This window comes from Myxocyprinus asiaticus, chromosome 28, assembly GCF_019703515.2.
Source record: "Myxocyprinus asiaticus isolate MX2 ecotype Aquarium Trade chromosome 28, UBuf_Myxa_2, whole genome shotgun sequence".
NCBI lineage: Eukaryota > Metazoa > Chordata > Actinopteri > Cypriniformes > Catostomidae > Myxocyprinus > Myxocyprinus asiaticus.
Window position 1 is genome coordinate 26,783,095 of NC_059371.1, and position 27,405 is coordinate 26,810,499.

Here is a 27,405-nt window from a genome sequence, read left to right on the forward strand (position 1 = left end):
AGGCTGTTTGTGGATGGATGGATGTATTTATCATTCACTTGAGTTTGCGTTTTTCATAAACTGTCTCATACAAAGGATGACCCCATAGCTGCTATTGTATAGTCAGGCTTTTATGATTTGTTTGCGCTTGGGAGTCCTGTCTACATAACAAAATAAACCACAGAGCAAACAAGGAGGCTCTGTCACAAAGCCATTATCCAACCAGCCATGTGCCGCACAGCATTTGAGCACATTCAAAGAGTGAAGTGCATTTTCAAAGGAAATGCATGGTGTTACAGGATCCCACTGAGGGACAGCCATGAGCTTTAAAGAGCAACTCTATGGGACACCTGGCACCAACATTAAGCTCAAACCATTAAAGGATCCATACGGGCCAGGAATGAGGTATAATGTATGTGTGTAGCTATAGTCATGGAGACAAATTTGTTATATATATTATATTAATAAATGAATATATATATATATATATATATATATATATATATATATATATATATATATATATATATATATATACATATAATTAACTACATTAAATTAATAAAACATAAAATATTTTTTTCTTTTATTTTGTTAAACATTTCTCGATTCAATTTGATGGAATTTTGTTATGGAATTGAATTACATAAATCTTAAAATTATTTTTTTGATTGTAGGGTTAGTTATTGAGTTAGTCTAGTATTTTTAATTATGTCCTAATGTATGTCCTTGTTTACATAAATTATAAAAAGAATACAAATACAATAAAAAATAAGTAAAAGTTTGTATGTATCAGGTTTTGCCTACATTGTGTGGACCAATAAAAACCAATAAAAATCATCTTCAGCCAATGGTTGGATTTCCAAGGATTACAGCAGAAAAAATATACTAAATTATGTCTTAATGAAAACCTAAAAATGAAAAAAGGTTTCTGTGAGGGTTAGGTTTAGGGGCAGTTGTTGGGTTAGAGGATAGAAAAACATTATTTATCACAATCATCATTAGCTCAATTTAAAAACAACAGAAGTCAATGTAGTCCCTAACATGATAGAGAAACAAACATGTGTGTATACAGATGAAGATACAGTTGGGCCCGTTTCATCTCGCAGTCCTGCAGCCTACTGGGCCACACACAGCCAGTAATGTATTTCCACCTCCCAGAGCTCCGTTATAGCCAATTCATTAGTGTCTGTTACACCCACTGACAGTCTTCTAGCACCCAGCCAGTCTGTCTGTCCGGCCAAGAGTAATGGCTGGGTTTAATGAGGAGAGGGGGAGGTAGACCAAGATCTAGGTGAGCTTTAGAGCTCAAGTAGAGAGAACATCTAGTGCAGTTAACATGACATGTGGAGAAAGCATAAACTAAGCTCCTACAATGCACACAGCTGGCCTGTCTAAGAGAAAAACACACACGTTGTTTTATTGAGTAATAATTTTCCCCCACCTGCCTACTTTATTACACTATTTCCCATTTCTTAAAGATCCCATGAAATCTCTTGACATGTTGACGCATTTCCTTCCAAACAGGAAGTTTTGATGGCAAATATAGAAGTGATTGTCCTTTTTAAACAGCCAGCAGCCTTTAGTTATATGTCACATAATTTTGCTACTTGTTGGTCGGTTGCTGGTGGTATTAGGGGGAAGGGACTTTCTCATTCTAGAGAGCATTTGATTAGACAAAAAAAAAAAAAAAAAAAATGTGAGGTGCAACATGAGTCATCAATATCTTTGGTCTATTTTCCCAGACGAGAAAACCTGCTCAAGGTTAATTTTGTTTTTATAAGTACACTAGATCACTTCAAAGCTACAAGTCACAAAACTCCTATTTAGGGTCTTTGAAATGTTTCCTGATTTTTTCAAATAGATATTGGATTTTGTTGATAATTTTGTGGACTAAAAATATAAATATTTTAAAACAAAGCCATTTGTGGAGAATGCAAACATAAGCTTTGATTAGGTTGTGAAAAGGGAAGAGACTGTTTTCAGGCAAACCGCTAGGAGGTGCTTAGCTTTATTGGGCACTGAACAACACATAAAATCAAACTGAAGTCTATCTGTCCAAGAGGAAACAGCATGGGCAGAACAAGGTGAACAATAAAGCACAGCATAAACTCTGCGTCAGTATTTGTGAGGAGGTTTATTGGGTGGGAAAGGAGGAAACGGGAAATTTGGGATTCAACTCAAAGGTACGACTTTAATTAAACAAACTCAAAATGGCTTTTCATCACAATACTCAGGGTCACACAACAGGCTTGCTTTTCAGCAGTTACAACTCAGCACAGTCCTTTGTGTCTGGTAGCTCTCTCCCTGTCTCGTCACTGGCGTGGTCGCTTTATACCGCTCTCCCCACTGCTTACTGCAACTAGAAACAGGTGTTAGACATTATCAGGCTCAGGTGTGTGCACCCTTACCGTTTTCTCTCTCTCTGGACGAACACTCGACCACGCTCAGCCGTCACAGTGTTTAAAAGTAGATTTCATTTAGCATAATACAGTTTAATGTTCTACGACTGCCAAAACAGACTTTGAAAATAATAAATTATACATGAGTCAGAAATAAGCCCTCAGCATTCTTAGCCAAGCAAATCCAGAGTTGTTGGTAGCCACTTTCCAAAAGTATATTTTTGCATTTTAAGTGAAGTTCGCAAATATCATTTAGGAAAGAAAAAAAATTAATTAGATCTCTTTAATTCTGTATGTAATGGTTTCTCCTAGACAGCAATGATATTAAATGGAGAGCAAATGGAGACTGCTGCTTCCCAGATTCATCTCATAAGAAATAGACCCCACTGATCTCACATGTCTCCTCTATAGTTTCAGCAAAAATCTTAATAATGTCAGAGACTGTGTTCAGTTTTGCCAAGATAACAAGTCTGCAAGCAAATGTAAGTAATTTCAATATGTACTCAAATATTTCTCATCAAATTCTTCCGTGAATATTCAATCTGTGCTAAGCTATCCACATTAATTTTAAAGCTCTACACTCTTTCGTGTCAACAATTGTCTCATTTTTGTCTATTTGTATTTCTCCCATTATAAATTATTACAGATGGCGCGAGTGATCTGGAAACCTTGACCCACAAAAAATCTTAAGGCTTAAAGAAATTTAGGAACAACTCTTAAAAATTAGGGGCGTGTCACTTCTAATTTTAGGAGTGAAATTTTCATCTAAGAGTAATTCATGAAACATTTTATTGCTTAAAGTAGCCCCTAAACCCAAGACAGCTTACAAGTCATCCTGAGGACTTCTTAATCCCTAAGAGTGACCCAAAAATGGTCAGAAGCATAACTGCTGTCGTCAATCCACATTAAAAATAATATATTGGAATATTATTATGAAACTGACATTTTAAAAAGGTATCGCCTGGATAGCAAGGGTGTTTTCATTATTGTAAATTTAGTTAGAGATGCAGTTACCCAACCCGATGTCATGAAAAGTCATACATAATTTACGAGGTGGTTATTTCGTGTGATGTCGCACGATTTTGTTTGCATAAAATGTACGAGTTCATCATGTGGAAATTCCCGGATGTCTAATGCGGAAGCATGAGTTTCGCACACGAGGCTTTAAGGACATGCTTATTAATATGCCCTTACCCAAACCCCTTATCTAAACTTAACCATTCAGTAGAGTGTGTAAACATGACAGGAAGCTGTTGTGTGTGACAGAAGCGAGTAATTGTCGCGTATTAGATGTAAACTATGTCCAGCGACGTCATTGGCTGTAGTGAAAGTCATGTAAATTAAAACGAGTGCAGTCGCACGATATCATATGAATTAGCCAAATTTAGAAACGTCATTCGAATCCTGACGATTTTGCCATGAGAGTGTGTTGCCATTACCTCTCATACATATCAAAACAACCCAATTACATCGGAGATAAAGGTTTTGACAGCTCTGCACTCACTGGCCACACGCAAAATGAAACTGTGTAGTGCTGATCAACTGTGATTGTCTGTAATCTAAATATATGTGTATACATAAACAGTATATACACAGAACTTGCTCTTAGCAGTTTTATGAATAGGTTTTAAGCGAAAACTCTGAACTAGGAACTCTTTGGACAGCTCCAATGGTAAGATACAATTTTTTGTGAAAACAGGCCCTGATTTTTAAAACCTATTATGCAATTCCATTTGGTGATGCTAGTGAGGCAGAAATAACAAAACAATCAAATATGGCAGCTACATCGATAACATCAACCCTCATTGGTTCTCATCGTTACCAATCATGCAACGTGACGATATAAATTTTGTTCGCATGAACGCACGAGCATTCGAAAAGGGATCCCATTGCTTCAGAAGACTCAGAATATAGTGCGTGAGTTGTATCAATTCCTTTTAGGGTGATTATATAGTGATTTTTTCTTTTTCAATTCACAGATTGGAGCCACTATTCACTTATGGCAAATAAACCATGTAAAGACTTTTTCAAAATATACCTTTTGTGTTCCATGGAGGAATGTCATTCAGGAAGGGGGCGACATAAGGGTGAGTATATAATGACTTTTGACTATAACTATAGTTATAATTTCAATTCTAATTTGGCTCATAAGATGCAGTGTATGTCTACATAGACCATATCAAGAATGTAAACAAAAACAAATGAATTAGAATGGTCCAAATGTATTTCTAGATGCTTTCAACAAAGTCTCTTTTTAAGGTAAGTCAGACCACTCGGCGGCCGTTTTTGGAATGCTCTTTGGCAGTTTGGGCAGCTATTTTTCTATGTAAACAAGTGTCATGACAGTGCAGCTCATATCTACTTGAATGGGGAAAGACCGCAATCTCCAAAACGGGTGGTCAAGATTATGAAAAAAGAATATATTTCAAATAAGCAGTAACATTTTATTGGTCCAAGATGTGTGTGGCGCCGGCTTCACCTGAGCGGCCTGGCCCACCCACGATGCTCAGTCCAATCCCCGGCATCATATCTAACTCGTGCCGGGGGTGCCGGGGGAGGTAGAGACTGGTCTGCTGAGGGTAGGCACGCTCTGTGTTTAAAGGCAGCGGTGATGAGGCTGTATTTTTTTTCATTGACTGTTGGCTGCCATAAGGCATTCCAATTTCTTCCATTCATTTTAATAGAAGTGGCCCATCTCTGCTAAATGGTCTATGTTTTGACAAGGAGGAAATGTTCACGGAACAGTGACATCACCAACGAACAGTGACATCACCAACGAACAGTCCTTGAAAAGGTCTATAGTGTTTGAATATCTGAATGGCGATTTAGAGGACAGATTGTATAATTGCTGTGTCATTCTCTTCCAGCCATGCAGAGTAGGTAAAAAGAGGAAAAATGCTGAGCTGCTCAAAAAAGCACATTTTATATCTCAACCTCTAGGGACAGGTGAGTGTTAAGGTTGACTGCAGCAAAAGAAGCAGCAAGAGCAAGCAGGATAAAGGGGGGGGGGGGGGTTCTGTGTGTGTGTGCGTGTGTGTGTGTGTGTGTGGGGGGGGGGGGGGTATGACAGATAACCAGGTAGAGAGGAAGCTTGAGAGGACGTTGTTTCATAAAGACAGATGTGCTTGCAAGAACATAAAATCAGAGAGACAGACAGACAGAGAGACAGCCAACACATTAGATGGCCCTGGGCACTGTGCCCAAATGTCACAAAACATAACGGATCCCTCCGGGGGAAACAAATAAGAGATGCCACGTGTAAATACAGAGAAATATTCGCTTTCTATTTAGTACAGGTCTGTATCGAACTAAAACATTGGTGTTAAATAGATAGTTCACCCAATAATTAAAATTCTGTCATAATTTCTACACCCTCTTGTTGTTCCAAACACGTATGCCTTTCTTTCTTTTGTAGAACACAAAAGGAGATGTTTAGCAGAATGTTCACACTGCTCTGTTCCATAAACTGAAAAGTTTGTGGGAATGGATGCTGTCGAGTGCCATAAATGACAAAAAGCCCCATAAAAGTGCCATAAAGGTACATAGGACTTGTGTGCTGTATTCCAAGTCCCCTGAGCCCATACAATAGCTTTGCGAAAGGAACAAACAGAAATACAATGTAATGCTTTTTGAATGTGCACAAGTGCAAATGAGATTTGATGGCAGAGGAGAGGGTTTTCAGTTAATAACGACTCAAATTTTGGTCTGTTCCAAAAATAAAACTATAATATAGCTTCAGAAGACTTGGAATATAGCACACAAGTCCTTTTTGGCACTTTGGATGAGCTTTTTTTATTTATACAGTTCGAAAGTGCCTGTTTCCATACACTTTCATTGTATGGAACAGAGCAAAATAAACTTTCTGCTAACATTCATGAATGACATGAGGGTGAGTAAATCTTGACAGAATTTTCCATTTTGGCTGAATTATTGCTTTAAATGAATTGGCTCTAAGAACTTTATAATCAGTATGTTCAGACAGGTGTACAGGTTTGTATGGGTGGGGGATGTTCTGACTGCTGGCCACAATGGAAACACCACACTAGGCAGGTGGCAGTGAATGCGCATCGCACTGCTGCTGCTCGGGTTACTCACCTCTCCTTCAGCAGCCAACCCCACTCTTTGTCTCAGTCCTGCCAATGAAAACACTGGGGCCAGGCGGTGTGCCATGGCTCCAGAGAGTCTGTGTGTGTGTTCATGTACTTCTGTCAGCACTGCAAAAAAATTCTTAAATTCTTGAAATACTTCTTAATCTGTATTTTTGTCTTGTTTTCCATTCAAAACATCAAAACATCTATAAAATAAGATACATTTGTTTGAGAAGCAACTCTGTCGAGTTTTAAATCAACAAACCTAGCTCCCTACCCTAAACCTTAAACCTAAACCTAATGGATAATGTCATAAAAAGCATAAAAGGTGTGGTGAAAATCAGATGAGGTGTTTAAGGTTAATGCTCTGTTGAGTTTTAAATAAACAAAACCAACCTTCCTACCCTAAACCTAAATCTAACCGATAGTGTCATAAAAACAAAATCTGAGATGAAAAATGCTGAGGTTCCCTATCTGTCAGTCACTCGATGTTGTGTCGATGTAGTGACACTAGGGGTCACTCTTGGGAGCCCGAGACATCTCTGCTCCTCCCGGTTCAGAGCATCTCTTTTCTTGGTTTGGAGTTGGACTCAGTCTCATTGACAGCGCGCCTCACAAACGAGCGCACACAGTCAGTGCTGACCTGTTTGAAGGCGTTCAAACAGAAAACAGCGGTTCCACTGAAACTCTTTCAGAGGCTCCTGGGGCATATGGCATCCTCAGCGGTGGCCACCCCGCTCGGGTTGATGCATATGAGACCGCTTCAGCACTGGCTTCAGACTCGAGTCCCGAGATGGGCATGGCGCCGAGGGACACATCGTGTGGCCATCACGCTGGTCTGTCTGGTCTTCAGCCCTTGGACCGACCTTTCATTTCTACGGGCAGGTGTTCCCCTAGAGCAGGTCTCCAGGCGCATCGTGGTCACGACAGACGCCTCCAAAACGGGCTGGGGCACTGTTTGCCGGCTTATGGATGGCCCTGCGGCTGCGTTGGCACATCAACTGCCTCGAGTTGCTGGCAATTCTGCTCGCCCTGCGGAGGTTCCGGCCGTTGATCCAGGGCAAGCACATGTTAGTTCGGACAGACAACACAGCAACGGTAGCATATATCAACCACCAAGGCGGTCTGCGCTCTCATTGTATGTCACAACTCGCCCGCTGTCTCCTCCTCTGGAGCCAGCAGCACTTCAAGTCGCTGCAAGCCACTCACATCCCAGGCGACCTCAACACTGCAGTGGAAGCGCTGTCATGGCAGTTTACCCTCAGGGGAGAGTGGAGACTTCACCCTCAGGTGGTCCAGCTGATTTCGAGTCGATTCGGACAGGCACAGGTAGACTTGTTCGCCTCCCAAGAATCCTCCCACTGCCCGCTCTGGTACGCCCTGACCGAGGCACCTCTCGGCATAGATGCGCTGGCACACAGCTGGCCCCCTGGCCTGCGCAAATATGCGTTTCCCCCAGTGAGCCTACTTGCACAGACTCTGTGCAAGGTCAGGGAGGACGAGGAGCAGGTCATCCTGGTAGCACCCTACTGGCCCACCCAGACGTGGTTCTCATACCTCACGCTCCTTGGAGAGACTCGCTGCCGGCCCAGTACACGTGCTAACTAAGAGCCCTATTCTGGGGTAGGTGCTCCGCATGTGGCAGTTTCTTGTAAGGTAACCCATGCGATGTATATCTTCCACTATTTTGTTTCCCTGTTGGAAAACTGCGTCTTCCTTGGGCAGAGCCCCCTCTGCCACAGTCTCCATGTTTGTAGTAACTCCTCCCCCGTTGAGTAGGATCTACCATGAGACTTCTCCACATGGTCGGCAAGACGTATTTTCCACTTAAATATCCCCCCCTCTCTCTGGGCGAGGTGTGGTCTCTGCGGTGTCCTCCCCTTGGGAGGGACACCCCCTGACTAGACCTGGCGGCCCAGACGGATAATCCCCCTTGTTTTTTAGGGAGTGGAAAAAAAGAAGGGGAAAAGAGGCCATGACTGGTCTAGCCTGTCTCTATCTTTTGGGTAGTCGACTTGTCCCCAAAGGGCCGTTCGACACTCATAACTATGTTGGGGGAGGTTACGTGTCCGCATGGTGCGCTGGCTACAAAGCACACAGTTGTCTGCCCGTCACACACCGGCAGTTCACGTAACACAGTTCAGCCAGTTGCGGCGTTTTGTATAGGGACCCCTAGTGTTACTACATCGACACAATGTAGTGACAGATAGGGAACGTCCTGGTTACTTGCGTAACCTCTGTTCCCTGATGGAGGGAATGAAACGTTGTGTCCCTCCTGCCACAACGCTGAACTACCCGCTGAAATGGCCGGTCCTTGTCTCAGCTCTTCAGCATAAAACCTGAATGAGTGGTTGCATACCAGCTCCTTTTATACCCGTATGTCCGGGGGAGTGGCATAAAAATACCCTCGCCAATTTTCATTGGCCTTTTATCAAAGACTAGACGTGTCTCGGGCTCCCAAGAGTGACCCCTAGTGTCACTACATCGACACAACGTCTCGTTCCCTCCATCAGGGAATGGAGGTTACACAAGTAACCAGGACGTTTTGAAGGTTAAAGGGATAGTTCATCCAAAAATGAAAGTTCTCTCATCATTTACTCACCCTCATGATATGCCAGGTGTGTATGACTTTTAGTCTTCTTCTGAACACATTTGAAGAAAAATAGAAAAATATCTCAGCTCAGTAGGTCCTTAAAATGCAAGTGGATGGTGATTCGACTTTTGAAGCTCCAAAAATCACAGACAGTCAGCATAAACGTCATCCATGCGGTCCAACTGTTAAATTAATGTCTTCTAAAGTGATGAACTAAAGATCTGCTGTTTTACTCGTGATTTGTGTGAAGGGGAATAAAAACTGTTGACTGAATTAAGTTTATTTTTCTTCCCCCTTTTGCAAATGATATTATTTTTCAATTTTAATCAATCTCGCGTCATTTTGCTCCTCAAGTAAATGTATCTTTTTTATCTAAAGGATGTTTAGATATTTTTACTGGAAATCAAGACAAAAATAAGAGTAAGTGTGTGGGGGTTTGCGGACACCGCAGAACATTTATGTCCCATTATCAAAGTCAATTGTGTCATCACCACCAATGGGGCCAAATGTCTCGACCTGCTCACTTTTCAAACGTTCAAGTGCACTCACACACATGTGGCAAGAAGAGAGAGAGAGAATGAGACCATGTGAGAGAATAAGAGTCAAGTTAAAGGGCTATAAGCAGGTGCAGAATAAAAAGGAGAAAAGAGATCTGGTCAAGGTCATTTAGAGTACTTTCAGATAAGGATTGTCAATGAGCAGTCACACATCGGAAACACATACAGTATGTTGCCCGCACAAAAAAGGAAGTTCATAAAAGCAAATCACACTTAATCAGTATTTAACAATGCCATCTGTAATTTAGCGCACTGTTCATCAGAGTGTGTAAGATCGGTTTTGTTTACTGGAGTGTAAAATAGAGCAAAGATGTGGCAATCCAACTGCATCTGCAATCTAAAGGTCACCACAATGACAAAGGTTTTTGTTCAAAATATCAACAAGCTAAAACATCAAATCAGCAATGTCAGAAAACAACTCTGCATGACATACAAACAGAGACCTGACAATAAAAAAGTAATACGACTTGTCTACGTTACAGCAGAATACGATCACATAGCTAAAAAGTGTCTGCAAAGCAAACCAATTTTTAAAACCTCATTTGGACGTGTCCTTAAAACAGAAGATCATAACAGCACCATGCACAAAAGGAGCCGTAAACTGGTAATCACTTATGAATGCCATTAATACGGAACATAGAATCAACATGGACAGAAATATGGTAACAAACACACAGACACTAAGGGAGTGCTTGAAAACATTCCTTTGTCAGACTGAGTAACCTACTTGAAAACATTCGTTGTCAGATGTGACTGATTAGATTGGAGAGATGCAGCTATAATCAGACAGGTTAATGAAGCCATTAGCCCATCTTTCCAGTCACAAACATTATTCCAGCCTCTTTTAATGGGAACAGAGTGGCACGTCTGCGCTCATCTGTTTGTTCAGTGAGGCCAAATTCAAGCACTCCATTACAATTCCACGACTCCTTGCACATAAGTAAAAACACATACAGTTTTAAACGAATAGTTCACCAAAAATGTTAACTCTCTCATCATTTACTCACCCTCATGCCATCCTAGATGTGTATCTCTGTATTCAAAAAACGGCTAAAGACACAACTTTTTTCCTGAGCTCTTGACCATACAATAATAATAATAATAATAATAAAATAAAATAAAATCTCTGTCTTGGCTAATACTTAATTGAAACTTTGTAATGTAGCACTTTTTGTATTACTGCCTCCTTAAGATTAATTGCTTATGTTGTATCTTCCTCATTTTGTAAGTCACTTTAGATAAAATTGTCTGCTAAATGAATAAATGTAAATGTAACACAAATGAAGATTATTAGAAGAATATCTCAGCTCTGTAGGTCTATACAATGCAAGTGAATGGTGACGACAACTTTGAAGCTCCAAAAAGCATTTAAAGGCAGCAGAAAAGTAATCCATAGGACTCCAGTGGTTAAATCCATGTCTTCTTATGCGATCGAATCGATTTTGGGTGAGAACAGACCAAAATATAACCCTATTTCACTGCACATCTTGCCATTGCAGTTTCTAGGCTCGATCATGATTTCAAGCTAGATTACACTTGTCGTGTGTTTGACACATGCTCAAAGTGCTAGATGGCGCTAGGAAGTGTAATCAAACTTGAAATCAAAATCTTGCCTAGAGACTGCTGAAGTCAAGATTTATTGTGAAATAGGAGTTATATTTTTGTCTGTTCTCACCCAAAACCGATTAGATCTCTTCAGAAGACATGGATTAAACCACTAGCGTTGTGTGGATTACTTTTATGCTACCTATTTGTGCTTTTTGGAGAATACAAATTCTGGTCACCATTTATTTGCATTGTATGGACCTACAGAGCTGAGATATTCTTCTAAAATTCTTCATTTGTGTTCAGCATAAGAGAGAAAGTCATACACATCTAGGATGGCATGAGAGTGAGTAAATTATTAGATAATTTTCCTTTTAGGGTTAACTATTCTTTTAAGATGGAATGCAAATTACTGGGAAGAGTCTATAAAATTTAAGAAGCAAGCAAGAATAGATTTTAAATGTGCATGTTCTTACACCGATTCTGCGTAATAAGCCGACAACGTGAAAGGTCATGTCTTAAAAGTTTTTTTTTTGTTTTTTTTAAATCAGGTCAAGGTCATAAACCGATCAGCACACGTGGATTTTTGCCCATTTCCCCGATTACGCTTGCATGTAAACACCTAAACCAGCATTTTTACCAGATTATCCAAAGTGTGCAAGTGTTGAGTGTTGTGCTCATGCTTGTTTACGTTTTGACATCAAAAGCAGAAAATAACACGATGATTTCAAATCTCATGTAAACATCTGTTTCTTGTGATTTTTTCAATGAGTTGATTTTTGGTAGTTATCAGCGTTGCAAATGTTTTGCATGTAAATGCACTCATTTTGGCAGATGCTTCTATCCAAAGCGAATTATAGTGCATTTAAGGTATACATATCAGTTTGTGATTTTCTGAGAATTGAACCCATGGCCTTGATGTTGCCAGCACCATGTGTGTTACGATGTGTGTGAATTCTCTTGCTAGACATTGACAGAACACGTTGGACATGAAAAGAGCATTCTAGACTGATGACATCTCACAGGCCAACACATGCTGCATACTAGGGATTGTAGAGAATACAGCAACAGGAGACTGACTATGGTGCAGAACCATATCCAGCAACTATAAATTCTTTCTGTCTGTAGTAATTATTGTATATTAACACACACACACACACACACACACACACACACACACATGTTGGTGAGGCTATCCTTATGAGGACTCTCCATACAGACATAATGATTTTTGTACTGTACGAACTATAGATTCTATCTCCTAACCCTACCCCTACCCCTAAACCTAACCCTCACAAAAAACTTGTAATTTAGCGCACTGTTCATCAGAGTGTGTAAGATCGGTTTTGTTTGACACTAGAAATGTCCTCATAAACCACATTTATAGCATAATACCCTTGTAATTACCAGTTTTTAACCTAAAAAAATGTCCTTGTAAACCACCTAAACCCGCCCACACACACACACACACACACACACACACACACACAGAGAGAGAGAGAGAGAGAGAGAGAGAGAGAGAGAGAAAGAGAGAGAGAACAGACAGATCACACATTACAAACCCTATAATCATTATGCTTGGCTCTCCGAAAAACATGCCCTGAGGAAAATGCCGGCAAGAAGTGTAGCAGCCCGGCTGTTAAATTAGCCCAGGCATGCGTTAAACAATGTGGTCTCAAATGGTGTTCCCTCACAGAGCATTACACAAACAAACACACACTCAGCAACACTTCCATAACATTATGACATCAGGTATCATATGGATAGACTAAAACAGACTTGCACACAGGCAGTTAACATGATCTAAAATAAGTTACACAATGACGACTATCTCTCTAACACACACACACACACAAAAACACACACACACACACACACCACACAATTGTGTTCTTGCAATAGAGTGCAGAGGCTTAATTCAAACAACCCCTGTAGGAGCGTGGGCTGGCTCAGATGCTGCAGCCTCTAGTCACAACACACACACACACACATATCTTCAGCCTCACAGAAATGGAGAAACTGCAGAAGCACCCAAAAACATGTATTGGGGCTGTAAATCCTCTCATAGTGTACTTGAATAAGTTGTAGAGGTACAGGTTTAATCTCAGAACAGACTTATAAAATAAGTCATTAACTGCTGAAAAGGATTAAAGGGTTGCTATCTCATACAAAAAAGATAAGCAAAAACATAATAAAATGGAATAGGCCAACGAATCAGCATATTCACAACCTGACCATAACTAAAAGAATTCTGCTATAAAGTACCACCATGGAGTTCAAATAAAGAAGTTTGGTTCTTTTGGTGCCTGGGATCTTAAACCTGTCTTGTTCAATTTATGCATGTTGAAGCCTTCTGAGGAAGGACAATGGGAGTCTAGCCAAAGGGTGAAAAAGCTTGTATAGCCGGACACCCACTACTAGAACTATGACCTTCCCTGTCAGCCCAAATTGATCTTGAAGAAACCGCTTACCCCAAGCATTGCACTTAAGATAGACACACTTTTGAGGTTTTCGAGTTAAAAACAGTGGAATTAATGAAGTTAGGAGTTCAAATGTTAAGAGTTGATCTTTCTAAATTCATTTTTGACTAAAACAACATGGCTGAAGCAAGTAGTAGCACCTTACCAAATCTCTGGAGAAGAACTAAAGGAGAACTTACCCAAGATCATCCTGCAAAACCTCGCTTCTGCGATCAGGACAGGCTCTCGCTAAAATTCTAATCCTGGAGAGCACGAGTTCTTCTCTGCGCTCCTCTGTATTTCTCCCCCAAAACAAAGTGAGTCAAGCAGCCAGCACGGCGTGAGAGAGAGCATAGCTGTTGTCCATCCCGTGTCTCGTATGTCCTCTCTCTCCAGGTGAACGAGCAGTACTCAGAGGGGAGGGATCTGCAGGTACTCTGCTCTCTTGTCTCAGGTGAGTCAGAGGGCAACGTGGGGGGAGGGCAACTGATTAGGGAGGGGGGTGGTGGGGTCAGAAATTATGGAGCCCCAGTCAGTGACTGAGCCAAATTCCCTGCAGACCGACCAGGATGCACAGTGTTTTTCTAGAGCAGACAGCAGATGAACAGTTTCCCTTCAAGAGGAACATTTCTTAGGGATGCCTTAGTAGCACAGTTAAGCTGGTATCTGCGCTGCTCTCTCTCTCTCTCTCTTTCTCTCTCTCTCTCTCTCTATCTATCTCTCTTCTTCTTGTTTTTGGGGTTGGGTTTAACCTAAAGGCACCTTCCCTGCCTGCACTCTGATTGGTGGAAGTCCCAACCAATTGGAGAGGCAGCACCCGCTTGTCATCCTGCAGAGTGGAAAGCATGGAAGCACTGCTACACTCTCTCTCGATTTTTCCCTCCATCTCTTTCTGTCTCCCTCTCATAATCGGTCTGTTTATGGCTGTCGGGATGGCGGTCACCTCTCCATATCTCTTGCTCCTCTCTCTTTTCCTTCCTACACTGTGTGACAGTGAACCTCTCCACGTTTCTTCCCTCAAGCTTCATCTCTCCTTAGAATGTACACTTTCTGTTGCATGAATATGAATTCTGCAAGATATTTCCCAAAAGCGGAAGAGAAAGAGGAGTCTGGGAGAGAGGAGAAAGGGGTAGTAGAGTTTGGAAGAGATGGAATAGAGAGCGACGGAGCGGGGGAGGAAGAGGAAGAGGACGAGGAGAGTTTAAACTAAATTCAAACTGACAGTGGGATGACGTGGAGTGACAAGGAGAAAAGACTGGGAGGAAAAAGAGGACCTAACAAAGGGAGGAGAAATAGAGAGAGAGAGAGAGAGAGAGAGAGAGAGAAACAGTGAGAAAAGAGGAGAAAGAATGACATAAGTCACAGTCACAGTTATTTAGTACAACAGGGCCAATTTCAGAATGTGTCATTCCCTGGATAAAATGCGCCTCAAAAAGAATTCAAAATAGAACATCTTCGGTATGTAAACGATTCGGCTCGGCACTGCACAGACAACAGCAGTGCAGGCAGAGTTTATGGCAGCATTGCCGATTTAGAAAAGCCACACTGCAGTGGAGAATATACCATTTTACAAGAGCTAGAGAATAAAGAGGTGTCAAAAAAGGAATTCTCAAAAGCAATATACTACCACACACACAGACATGCTCACATGCACATGAGTCAGAGGCAAGAAAAATTGCTATCTTTTATTTTATCTTCCTGTTTCTTCCTTTTTTACCCCCTCTCCCTGTTGTCTCTGGCTTGTGCAGTAAGTCAGTGAGAGGGGAGTTGAATACTAAGGAGGTTGGCTGACACACTCTATACTACACTGCACATAGACCAAGACACAGAAAAAATAAAGGTGGGTGGGTGGGAATTAGATGTATAAGCTCCATTATCATAAGACTACAGGTACATTACACAAGCACTCACACGCATGCTGTCATCCGATCACAGAGGGCACTCATACACACTATTACACCAGCACCTGAGCAAACAGCTCATAATGAGGATGGACTGGTGTGTGTGTGCCCCGATACGTCAACGGGTAAACACACTGATACAGGTGAAGCTCTTCATACAGATCTTTACTGATTAACTGCTCATTATTGGAGCTTTGCTTAATGATTCACTTTGGAAAAGTCAGGAGGAAGGTCGCGCATCGTGGTTCATCAACTGTGAATGCAAATGGCAACAAAGCTAACACAAAGCACCTGGCTGTGTAACAGAATGATAGAATGCACATTTGTTGACCTTATGAGCCAGTAAATGTCAAAGCACTAGAGTTAGTAAGTCCAAACTCATTTGTGTGAACTGTTATTTATTTTGATTTTTTTACATTTTGTTTCAAATTTATCTGTTGATTCATTTACAAAAAATCTCGAGTTCTGACAAACTTGCTGCAAATTTCCCACTCATTATTTTCACATGCAAATGAGCTTGTGATTCACCAGTAGTGGTGAACCTGCAGCAAACCATTGGCGACGATGAAGAGTTTGCCGCAAATTTGCCAGAATTCTCCATTTTTGTAAGGGTGGTTCTTATACGTCATCACATTTCCCCAGATGACGTTTTACATGCTTTACACACATTTTTTTTATTATTATTATTATTATTTTTTGTATTTTTTACATTTACTCACCCCCATGTTGTTCCAAACACATATGAATTTCTTTTTTCCATGGAACACAAAAGAAGATGTTATGGACTGACATTTATTGTCTGGAAAAAATGCAATGAAAGCAAACGGTGAGTCAAATTAACATTGTGCCTAACTTTTGTTGTGTTCCATTGAACTAAGTAATTCATACCTGTTTGGAACAAGAATATAAGGGTGAGTAATTGATGACAGAATTTAAATATTTGGGAGAACTATCCCTATACAACTCTTTAAATGGTGTTATGTAAAACCTACACCTGCTCTACAGTTTTATATTTTTACATTTTAGGGCTCCAACACACTAGAGAAAGCTCTGACTGAGCTTTTAATGTATAGGAATGCATAAGATTTGTGGAGAGAGATGAGTCATCTTGAAATCACATGGGAATACCGCAAATTTGATTTCCGAAAGCACAACTGGACCTGGAAGTTAAATTAATTACTGTATTTATTGTAATTTTACAGTATGTGTTATAGATAATTTCATAAGTTTTTATCTCGAGAACCAATTCAACCAGATCAGACCAATCTGCGAACTAAACATGCCGTCCAATTTGTGAACTCGTTCAACCAGTTAATTGAAAAGAATCAACTCAAAGTTATGATTCGTTCATGAATTGAACATCACTACAAAGCACTGATAAACAGGTTGATTAAGTGTGGTGGTCCTGTCCTGGCAGACTGAGTGATGGCTGGGTGAACACTGGACAGTGTGTTGGTGTGGAAGCCATTGCAGAGCGCACAAGGTAGTGTGACCGTGTGTGTGTGTGAGTCTCATCAAAAGAGGAGATAGGGTTTCCTCATTAGTTGTGTTGAGATCAATAATTCAGAGCTGGGCCTTGTTGAGCTCAATGGTCCAAGCGCTAATGTGCTGTCTACCCGCTTGGGACTGGGACCCAGCAGGACTTTAATGGATGTCATGATGAGAGGGTGAAATCCAAGAATGGGGATCCTCTTGCACCCCCTGGCTCAGTGTGTGTGTGTGTGTGTGTGTGTGGGCGGGTTTGGGTGGTATACAAGGACATTTTTTTAGGTTACAAATGGTAATTACAAGGGTATTATGCTATAAATGTGGTTTATGAGGACATTTCTCATGTTCCCATAATTAAAATCGCTTAGAAAACGTACTAAACTATGTTTTTTTGAAAATGTAAAAATGCAGTTTTTTTGTGAGGGTTAGGTTTAGGGGTAGGGTTAGGGGATAGAATCTATAGTTCATACAGTATAAAAATCATTATGTTTATGGAGAGTCCTCATAAGGGTAGCCGCACCAACATGCATTGTTATAAGTAAATCTGAGAGCTGAGAAAACTTGGTAAGTTTTGGTAATTCTAATATTGAAATCAGGAATGATGTTGCATAGTGGGTAAAGATCTGGGTTGGTAACAGAAAGATTGTTGGTTCAAACTCAGTGTACAAGGGGCAATCCAATCTAGAGCAACAAGGACCCTCTGAAAATTATCCCAAATTAACTGGGAAAATTACCCTTATTTGTTACAAAGGGGACTGAATGTGTAATAAGTGGACATAAGTAAATATTAAATATTCGTAAATATCTGTCAAGCTTAGTCAAATCCAGAAGAAACATATAGGCACACCACTGTTTCCAAGACACAAATTTACTTTATATGTACACTGGCAGCCAAAAGTTTGGAATAATGTACAGATTTTGCGGTTTCAGAAGAAAATCGGTACTTTAATTCCCCAAAGTGGCATTCAACTGATCACAAAGTATAGTCAGGACATTACTGGTGTAAAAACCATCACTATTTGAAAAAAGTAATTTTTGATCAAATCTAGACAGGCCCATTTCCAGCAGCCATCACTCCAACACATTATCCTTGAGTAATCATGCTAAATTGCTAATTTGGTACTAGAAAATCACTTGCCATTATATCAAACACAGTTGAAAGCTATTTGGTTCGTTAAATGTAGCTAAACATTGTCTTTTTGTTTGTTTTTGAGTTGCCACAGAATGCAATAGTATGCATGTCTTAAGGTCAAAAATGGCAAAAAAAGAAACAGCTTTCTCTAGAAACTCATCAGTCAATCATTGTTTTGAGGAATGAAGGCTACATAATGCTTGAAATTGCCATACAAAGATTTCCATACAAAGGTGTACACTACAGTCTTCAAGACAAAGGACAACTGGCTCTATCAAGGACAGAAAGAGATGTGGAAGCCAGATGTACATCTAAATAAGAGGATAAGTACATCAGAGTCTCTAGTTTGAGAAATAGATGCCTCACATGTCCTCAGCTGACAGCTTCATTGAATTCTACCCGCTCAACACCAGTTTCATGTACAACAGTAAAGAGAAGACTCAGGGGTGCAGGCCTTATGGGAAGAATTACAAAGAAAAAGCCACTTTGGAAACAGAATAACAAAAGAAATACAGACATTGGGCAACAGATAATTGGAAAAGAGTGTTATGGATCTTAACCCCATTGAGCATTTGTGGGATCAGCTAGACTGTAAGTGCCCCTGTAAGACAGCCACATCTATGGCAAGTGCTACAGGAAGCGTGGGGTGAAATGTCACTTGAGTATCTGGACAACCTGACAGCTAGAATGCCAATGATCTGCAAAGCTGTCATTGCTGCACGTGGAGGATTTTTTGATGAGAACTCTTTGACTTTTTTTTTTTTCAAATTGTAGTAGTAATTTTTCACATTATTAACGTCCTGACTATACACTGTGATCAGTTGAATGCCATTTTGGTGAATAAAAGTACCAATTTCTTTCCATAAGAGCAAAATCTGTACATTATTCCAAACTTTTGGCCAAATTTCTGCATAGCCCCATACCTTGAAGTCTTGGCTACAAAAAAAAGCTATTGTACATTTTCACTATTCTTGCCCAAGGAAAAATATTCAGTTCATTGAACACATGTTGACCTTTTGTGACAACATGCCCCAATCGTGGGGCATATTGTCACACGATATGGGGCAAGTTGTCACATAAGAACTTGCCACTAAACCAGTGGTGTAGATTTCATGTGACCATAAGAGAGGTGACGGGGGAACGTGTCTCCACCATCACAAAACAAAATCTACACCTCTCTTTAAACCTACACCTGCCTTAAAACCCCAATCAAGGCTTTTTAGCAAAACAGGTTAAACAGCATGTCTCAACCTGGCTTTCATAAAAAATACCTTTGTCTTAAAAACACATTTAAATCTTTCAGTAAAAGAACAGCTCATAAGCATGTAAAAAAAAAATGCCACATAGACATAGCATTAATGTTGTACAGCCATTAATTTCAACAGGTGCCTTCTAAGTTGACACATAGACATCCTAGGCTCTGGAATGTGTATAGTGACTAGTGACTACAGGTCTGCACAAGCATTAAATTGAAGCTCAAACCAAGTACTAAACCCTGTGACCTAAAACCAGGAAGCACTCCCTCTCTTTTTATTTCCTAAGCGAATAGGCACAGATGCAAATACTGACTATGTAATAGAATACAACAATACTACTCTTACTATTTCTGCAGTATACGGTATGTAAACTATGCACATTTTCTGTATGCATTTAGGTATCTCGATGACTGACTACATTTGCCAAAATGTGCAGTATACAACCAGAGCTGGCAGCACACTGCTCTGAATATTGTTTCCAAGAATATAATGTGCTTGATTTGACCTTTGATTTCCAGAGTGATGAATGAACCAGAAGGCGGCGCCATAATGATCCTGATTGCCACCGGACTATTTTCTGGTTTCGGTCTCCATAACTAGCAAAGTAAAAAAAATGACTGAAACGAGCAATCCAGATGAAGAATAATAACTATTAAGTTTTATTTGGAGTAAAAATGAGTTCAGGCTCAACATATTCAGCTGTTGGCAGTAATAACAACTTGAAATTTTATCAGCATAACTAACTTCGGGCTATCGCTTCATGTCATCAACCCACTCAGGTGAGGCGCTGTTAAAAGATGGTCATAGCGACTCACATGTAATACAAATGTATACAAATATAATGCCCTACACGTTACATTTTCCGCTAAAACATATGCCAATGCAACTGAAAGCACTGCCACTGACCGGAGAGCAAAAACAGTCTTTCATTGTGAATTGTGAAACACTTCCGCATTCAGAAACATTGTGGATACAGATACAGATCCTATGGATTATGCTGTACGCTGTACACTAGTATTTCCATTCTGATCACATTATTACAGGCTCTGACTCATATATATAGGAGTGTATCAGTGTGTGCACAAAACATGTGCCATTAAAATTAAAACACAACAATAACAGCTAAATTATATTTTCATTGATTACGAGCCTGACACAAATCCGAAGTTCCCAATTTGATCCCGGCCCGAAACCTGATACTTTGTCAGGTCCAGTTGGGAGACCAGCAGATGTCTAATAAGGACACAGGCCCATGCCGGGCCATGCCAGGCTTAGAGTAAGAGTACGTCAAGTGCTGCAGGGTGAGCTCTATAATCTGTCTATATCCCTGCAACCAGATGGAAAGAACAGAAAAAGAGAGAAAGCCTGGAATATCTATCCTTGCAACAATTTAAATTTAAAAGCCCACAGCCAAACTGAACCTGCACTGCGACACACAGACTCAAGGTTCTTGTTTCCTTTTCTACAGTCCGTTGTCATGATAAAAAGAAAGCTCCCTATGTAGGGAGACTACTGCAAACGGAAAAGCTCTCTGCTGCCTTCTGCAGGTTCACACATGATATCACACAGAAGCACAACAAATCAGCTTAACAATGAGACTGTTAAAAAAAATACATAACATATTCATAATTTAAATAATGTATCCTCCATTATTGCATAACTTTCCTGTATTCTGAATGGAGAGATAGCAAATCTAGCCTGCTTCTATAGCCATTTTCTGGCCCGTTTATACAGTATGATGCTTATGTAAATGTAACATTTAGAGTCTGTATATTAAACAGCATAAACTGAAGTGAAACACATACATCCATGTAAAAAGCATAAATTACAATGAGAATTACTGTTTATTTAGAGAACTGTTTTTAGATGGAGTCTTGGAGTGTCACATCCCAAACACCCCATCGGGCAAACTTATACTTTTATGTAGCACAGCAGCCTGGACAGCCTCCAGACTGCCTGCAAATTAAGCCTCTCATGCAAGCACCAAGCCACCTCCTTCTGGGCAAATCAGGGACACAAACAAACCTGGTAATCAAACCTGTAATTAGCATACAAAAAAACCAGCTCAGATGCTGCAGCATCTAAAGCGAGGGAGAAAAAGAGAGCTTAGGTGACCGTGCCAAAAACATTTTAGGAACTCTGTGAATGCTTCCCTGTCTGGCCTGAGGCCCATAGGTATATTGGAATATTGAGGTTGTATTTTTAATGTGCTTAACGAGACACAAGAATGCAGAACGTTAAATATGGACTTGGAGTTGGCCGGTGCAGTGGACATAGATACAGTATATCTAGGGATAGGGTGCAGCCCAGTTGTAAAATCTGTGTACCAACACTTCTTTCATCATCCTCCTCCTCATCAGTTCTCAATTTCTCTTTTACACTCTGAAGATTAACAGACCAAATTAATTCCCAATGAACATATATTTATAAGTTGTGTTAGTTGTAGCACCTTTTGGCAAGTGTCCATGTTGCTGGGCTGAAAACAGAGCTAGAAGGCAAAATAGTCAGGAAGAGATATTAAGAATAAAATTAGCATTACATCCTGCTGCCACAGAACTAGTTGATTTTACTATTAATTAGTTTACTAGTTAGCGATGAAAAAATGGCAGATGGTGCAGCGTTTAGGAAACCTTTAAATGTGAAGTAGGTCTTCACTACTTGGGTGACCAACAAGAATTGCAAAAAATAAATAAATAATAAAAAAATCACACTCCTCAATCTGGCATTGGACAAACAGATTTTCACGCCCCAAATTCATACCACTGGTTGAGAAAACAGCTGCTTTTAATGACCTTTAAAAGCACGCAGAAAGTAATGTACTAAACGTGTTAAACCATACCTAAAACATTTAAGATACACTAAATATATCCTAATTTTCATTGACTTTTATTTACTTCACCAAAACCACTCCACAGTTAGCTAACCATGCCAAGAAATCTGGGCTGAGAATGGTTTTTAATTGTTCCGTGCACAACTGTGCTCAAGTGGAAATGCTACTGGAACCGATCCTCACCGTGCTCAGAACTGGTCGGACCAATGGTGGAAAAGCGCATATAGTTGCCATGCTGTGCTGGTCAGGATGCTCAAACAAACAGCAATGTTTAGGAAATCATCTCAAAAAACTTTCTCTGCATATTCATATTCAGTTGAAATAGGAGAAAGTATTTTTTTTATATCTAAAAAATGACAGACATCAACTTTTAGTTCCAAAGCTGCAAATTGCAAGACAACTGTATTGTTTTCTTGCTACATTTACGTTAAATACTGTACATTGCCACCAATTAATAACAATCAAATTATTGTATCCTCCTCAATTAAAAAATAAATAAAAAATTACACATGTATACTTTGAATCACCTTTCCAAAGCACTAAAATGACACAAAACTACACCAAAAAGCCTACATCATTCTTTTCTTTCATATCACCTACACAGATTTAATACTGGCCACATTCTGTTCAGTACACTTGACCATTAACCATTTGGGGAAGGCTGACTAGAGAAGGTATATTTCACAACCCAATTTAAAGTTTTTCCTTTCCCTCCTTTTTCACTCTTCAACTGATCTTGGCTTTTATCTATTGAGAGAGCCGCAGTGTATGTGCTCTGAGAACATACTGTATACCTATATGATCAGCAGTGTGAGTGCTGGCACAGGGGTGGTGAATTTAGAGACTGCACTGAAAGGTCAAAGGACAGCCAGGGCCCAGCCCACTATATCTATAAAAACCCAGACCAATACTGAAAGAGGATCAACAGCGATAATCTATCAGTAGGAATTGAAATCAATCTATATTAATAATGGTGTTAATTTGAAAAGTCTGAGCCGAACTTTTAAATATAGTTCATGCATTTACTTACACTGTAAAATACATTTCATGCGTGAATTGACATTTACAATTATTAAATGCGTAGATTTATTATATAACTTCAATATAACCTCATTTGGTGTATTCAACATTGTCTCCTTGATAAATCTAATTTAGTTTGAAAAGTGTAATAATAATGCATGTAGAGTACAAGGTTGAAGGGTTTAATTTTGATATTCATTAAATATGTGTGAGCCCTTTACCATCCTGCTTCAATGCCCTTGAAAAGCACAGAGCCAGCAGCCGGTATATGAGTATCCGTTTGCATGACAGTGGATGATCACACTAAAATTAGAATATTGATCAGGAGTGGATCCATATCAGTTAGGTGCCTCTGCAATAAGAAGAAAAGATTTCAGAAAACCTCTTGAGGGATGAGAGGGATAGTTTGTGTGCTTTTCCAGCTCTGCGTATGAGGGGAATGTTGAAGTTGACAGTCACTCTCTCTCTCACACAGGGATGCTAATTTTACACCTTTCAGCAGAAGACAGAGAGCCTCCTAATACCATGTCTACAGCCATCCATCTCAGCAAATATACAGTCTTATACATACAGACACTTACACGCATACACACCTTTACATATACAGTACACACATACATCATAAGAGCATCACAATAATCACTGTGTAAAATGCGTCTGTCAAAAGCCAGTGTGAAAATCATAGCAAAGTGCTTAATTCTAGCAGGTCAGTCAAACAATCCATCACACCATGTCTACAAACAAAATAAGAACAATAATTTTAGCAAATTCAGTCTCATTCCAACAGCAAGGTTTTATATTGGCTAAAAAAACTTTCCTGAGAAGCTCAAAATTCAAAATGAACATTGTCATAAATAAACCCTTCAGTCCTAGAAAACAGACTGACCTTTAAAGCTAGCACTTTTTTTATTTAGCTTCCAAATACATAAAAAAAACAAAAAAAAAACAAAAAAAAAAACACAAAATGTGTTCTGATAGTTTTTAAGTTTTCCTTTCCTTTTTTATAGTTTATGTCCTCCACATTGGAAGAAAAAAAAAATATCAAATGGACAAAGGTACATTTAAAAGGTCAGGCCATTTGTATTTTTGACCGTGTATAATTGGTATATTAATAGATGTGGGCAAAATCCCTTTTGAAATTGTTAACACATTCAATCCAACCCTCATATTAGCAAAACGCCTACAAGCATGTGCGCACACATACACACAGATACACAATTTAACTATAGCTAGCCTGTGCTGAATGGCTTGTTGTATTATGCGTTGTTCTATGGATTTGTGGACCTGTCAGTCCCATACACACCAAATCAAACCCATTTGAGCATTATTGGTGAGTATCAATGAATACAAAGACAAACCTTGACATCAGCTTTATTATTGATGAAAGAATGACAAGAAGAAACATAACACTACTGATGAGTCTGTTTGAATGTTCAGGAGAAGTATACACTTCTGCAAACGAAATACAATCTTGTTAATGACAAGATTGACATGTCTAAATTAGGAGGACTGGATGCTGGCCATAGACTAAAGCACTGTGGGTTTTTCCATAAGATGTATCACATCTTCTAAACTATTAATCTATGTCCTGCAGTACATGTTTTGCTATGTTTATATATTTGTAAATGCCATAGTACAATCATAATTGTAGCTTTAAAAAAATTTATTATGATGCATTACCCCTAAGCTTCAATGTTATTTTATGTAAGTTGATTGTTCACTCACAGTAAACACACTAATGGGTAATATTCTTTTTTGATTAACATTTCTGCATATGCAGCGAAAGGGATGCTCCAAGGGCAACCATATTGTTCTCATATACATTTACTGCACACAGCAAACAGAACTAGGTATAGGAGAATGTCCCTACCTGTGCCCCACATCAAACCCTCTTCCTCTGTTACTTTCTGTCTTTTCTTCTCCTCTTTCTGTCTTCAAGGGTCTTTCCAGTTGCACCCCGACACCACAAATTCCCTGTAGGAACCTTCGCTGGCATGAACAATGATGCGTCCGAGCAGCTTGATTCTCCTGTGAGACTCCAGTGATCTTTGGGTAAGAAGCAAATATAGTCCCAATGAACTTTGGTCAATTATGGGAGTCAAAGAGAAGGTGTCTCCTGTACAGAGTCACACAATCACTGAGAAATACATTTCCCCCTCTTGGCCCATCCCACTGTCCCCCTCTCAATCTCACCACACTGAGAATACAGAACAAGCGCAAGAGATTCCAGAAGCTAATTACACCAGGACCTTAATAAGTGAGGACAACTATGTCAGGAAGGGGAGAGGACGAAAAAGAGAAGGAGGGATTGGGTGAGAGAGAGAGAGAGAGAGAGAGAGAGAGAGAGCGGAACAAGAAAGTGAGAGCAGAACAGAGAGAGAGAGAGAGAGAGAGAGAGAGAGTAAAACAGCAGAGAGAGAGAGGAACGGAAAGGAAAGGGCAGAACAGGAACGAGAGAGCAAACCAGGAAAGAGAGAGCAGAACAGAAAGGAGAGTGAGTAGAACAGGAAAGAAAGTGAAGAACAGGAAAAAGGGAGCAGAACAGGAAAGAAAACAGAAAAATAAAGAAAGAGTAGAACAGAAAGAGAGAGCAGGAAAAAGTAGAAATGGATAGCAGAACAGGAAAGAGATTAGAAATGGAAAAAGAGAGCAGAATGGGAAAAAGAGCAGAACAGAAAAGAAAGCGCAAAACACGAAAGAGAGAGAGCAGATCAGGAAAGAGAGAGTAGATTAGGAAGGAAACCGCAGAAAATGAGTGAGAGAGCAGAGCAGAAAAGAGAAAAAAGAACAGGAAAGAGACAGCAGAACAGGAAGGAAAGAACTGAACAGGTAAAAGAGACCAGAACAGGAAGGAAAGAGTAGAACAGAAAAGAGAAAGCAGAACAAGAGAGAGCAGAACAGGAGAGAGAGATGAACAGAAAAGAAAGAGTAGAACAGGAAAGACAAAGCAAAATGTAAAGAGAGATTAGAACAGGAAGGAAAGAGCAGAATGGGACAGAAAGAATAGAACAAGAAAGAGATAGCAGAACAGAAGAGAAAGAGCAGAACAGGAAGAAAAGAGTACAGAACAGAACAGGGAAGTGAGAGTAGAAAAAGGAGTAAAGAGCAGAACAGGAAAGAGAGAGCAGAACTGGAAGGAAAGAACAGAACAGAAAAGAGTGAGCAGAACAGGAAAGAAAAAGCAGAAAAGTAAAGAGAAAGCAGAACAGAAAACAAAGAGAAGAATAGGAAGGAAAGAGAGCAGAACAGAAAATAGAGAGCTGAACACACTGAAAAAGGGAATTCAGCTCTACTGAATATACTAAACCAGTACACTTAAAATCAATGTAATTACGTTGCATAAAGTCCAAGTGAAATTCAACACAATCATAAAAAAATTATATGATTACATTGCAATGAAACGTACAAATGGATTGAGACTTCTAACGGATGGTGTTCACTCAACATGATTTTAACTGCTTGCTCAATTAACTTCATTTATGTAAGTTGATGCAACACAATTCTTTAGAATTTGGTCTCAATTTAATTTTGTTGTGTACAATCCATTGACATTTGTTTAATCAAATTGTGTTTGGACTATGTGAATAATATTTGTGCATCAATGTATTACTCAAACCAAGCAGGGGATTTACATTTCCCAGCATGCTTTGCATGGGACTACATTGGGAGAGTCCATTTTGAAAATAAGTGTTATTTTAATGTATTTATATGCAAAATGAGACAAGTAGCAAACTTGATAGTGATTAATATTCTGTTATGTGGGGATTTAGATGAGTTTCTGTCATGTTGAATATTTTTGGAGGTTACCATTGTGGAGAAGAGTGGAGCCAATGGTTAGGTCAAAGATGGGTTCATTACCATTGAGATATCAGTGATTGTTGCTTTTCTCATAAGCAACTTCTGAGAGCTCACCCCACTTCAAATGTTATGCTGACTGAATTATCTACAAGTTCATAACAATACCATTCTTCTCATAATGTGTATAAAATACAATGTACAAATGTGCTTGTTGCGAACTAACACAAAACTTTGAAGTTCATTGGAATTATTTGAACAGATCAAATTTAAGTTAGGCTAACTCAGTTCAGGACAGAACAGGAAAGAATAAGCAGTAAAGTAAAGAGAGAGTAGAACAGAAAACAGAGAGCAAAATAG

General features: G+C 39.7%; 1 protein-coding gene across 3 annotated transcripts in view; it reads right to left on the reverse strand.

The window, feature by feature from the left end:
- Positions 1-25,198, reverse strand: part of LOC127419166 (zinc finger protein 385A-like) — a 117,998-nt gene extending 92,800 nt beyond the window's left edge. The window contains exon 1 of one of the 3 annotated variants that reach the window (XM_051660342.1): positions 25,121-25,198. In XM_051660342.1, coding sequence (XP_051516302.1) covers positions 25,121-25,133 — 13 coding nt within the window. In that variant the 5' untranslated portion in view covers positions 25,134-25,198. Of the gene's footprint in view, positions 1-13,823; positions 14,278-25,120 lie in introns of those variants that run through there. The other 2 variants (XM_051660340.1, XM_051660343.1) reach the window with 2 other exon arrangements.
- Positions 25,199-27,405: the final 2,207 nt, after the last annotated feature.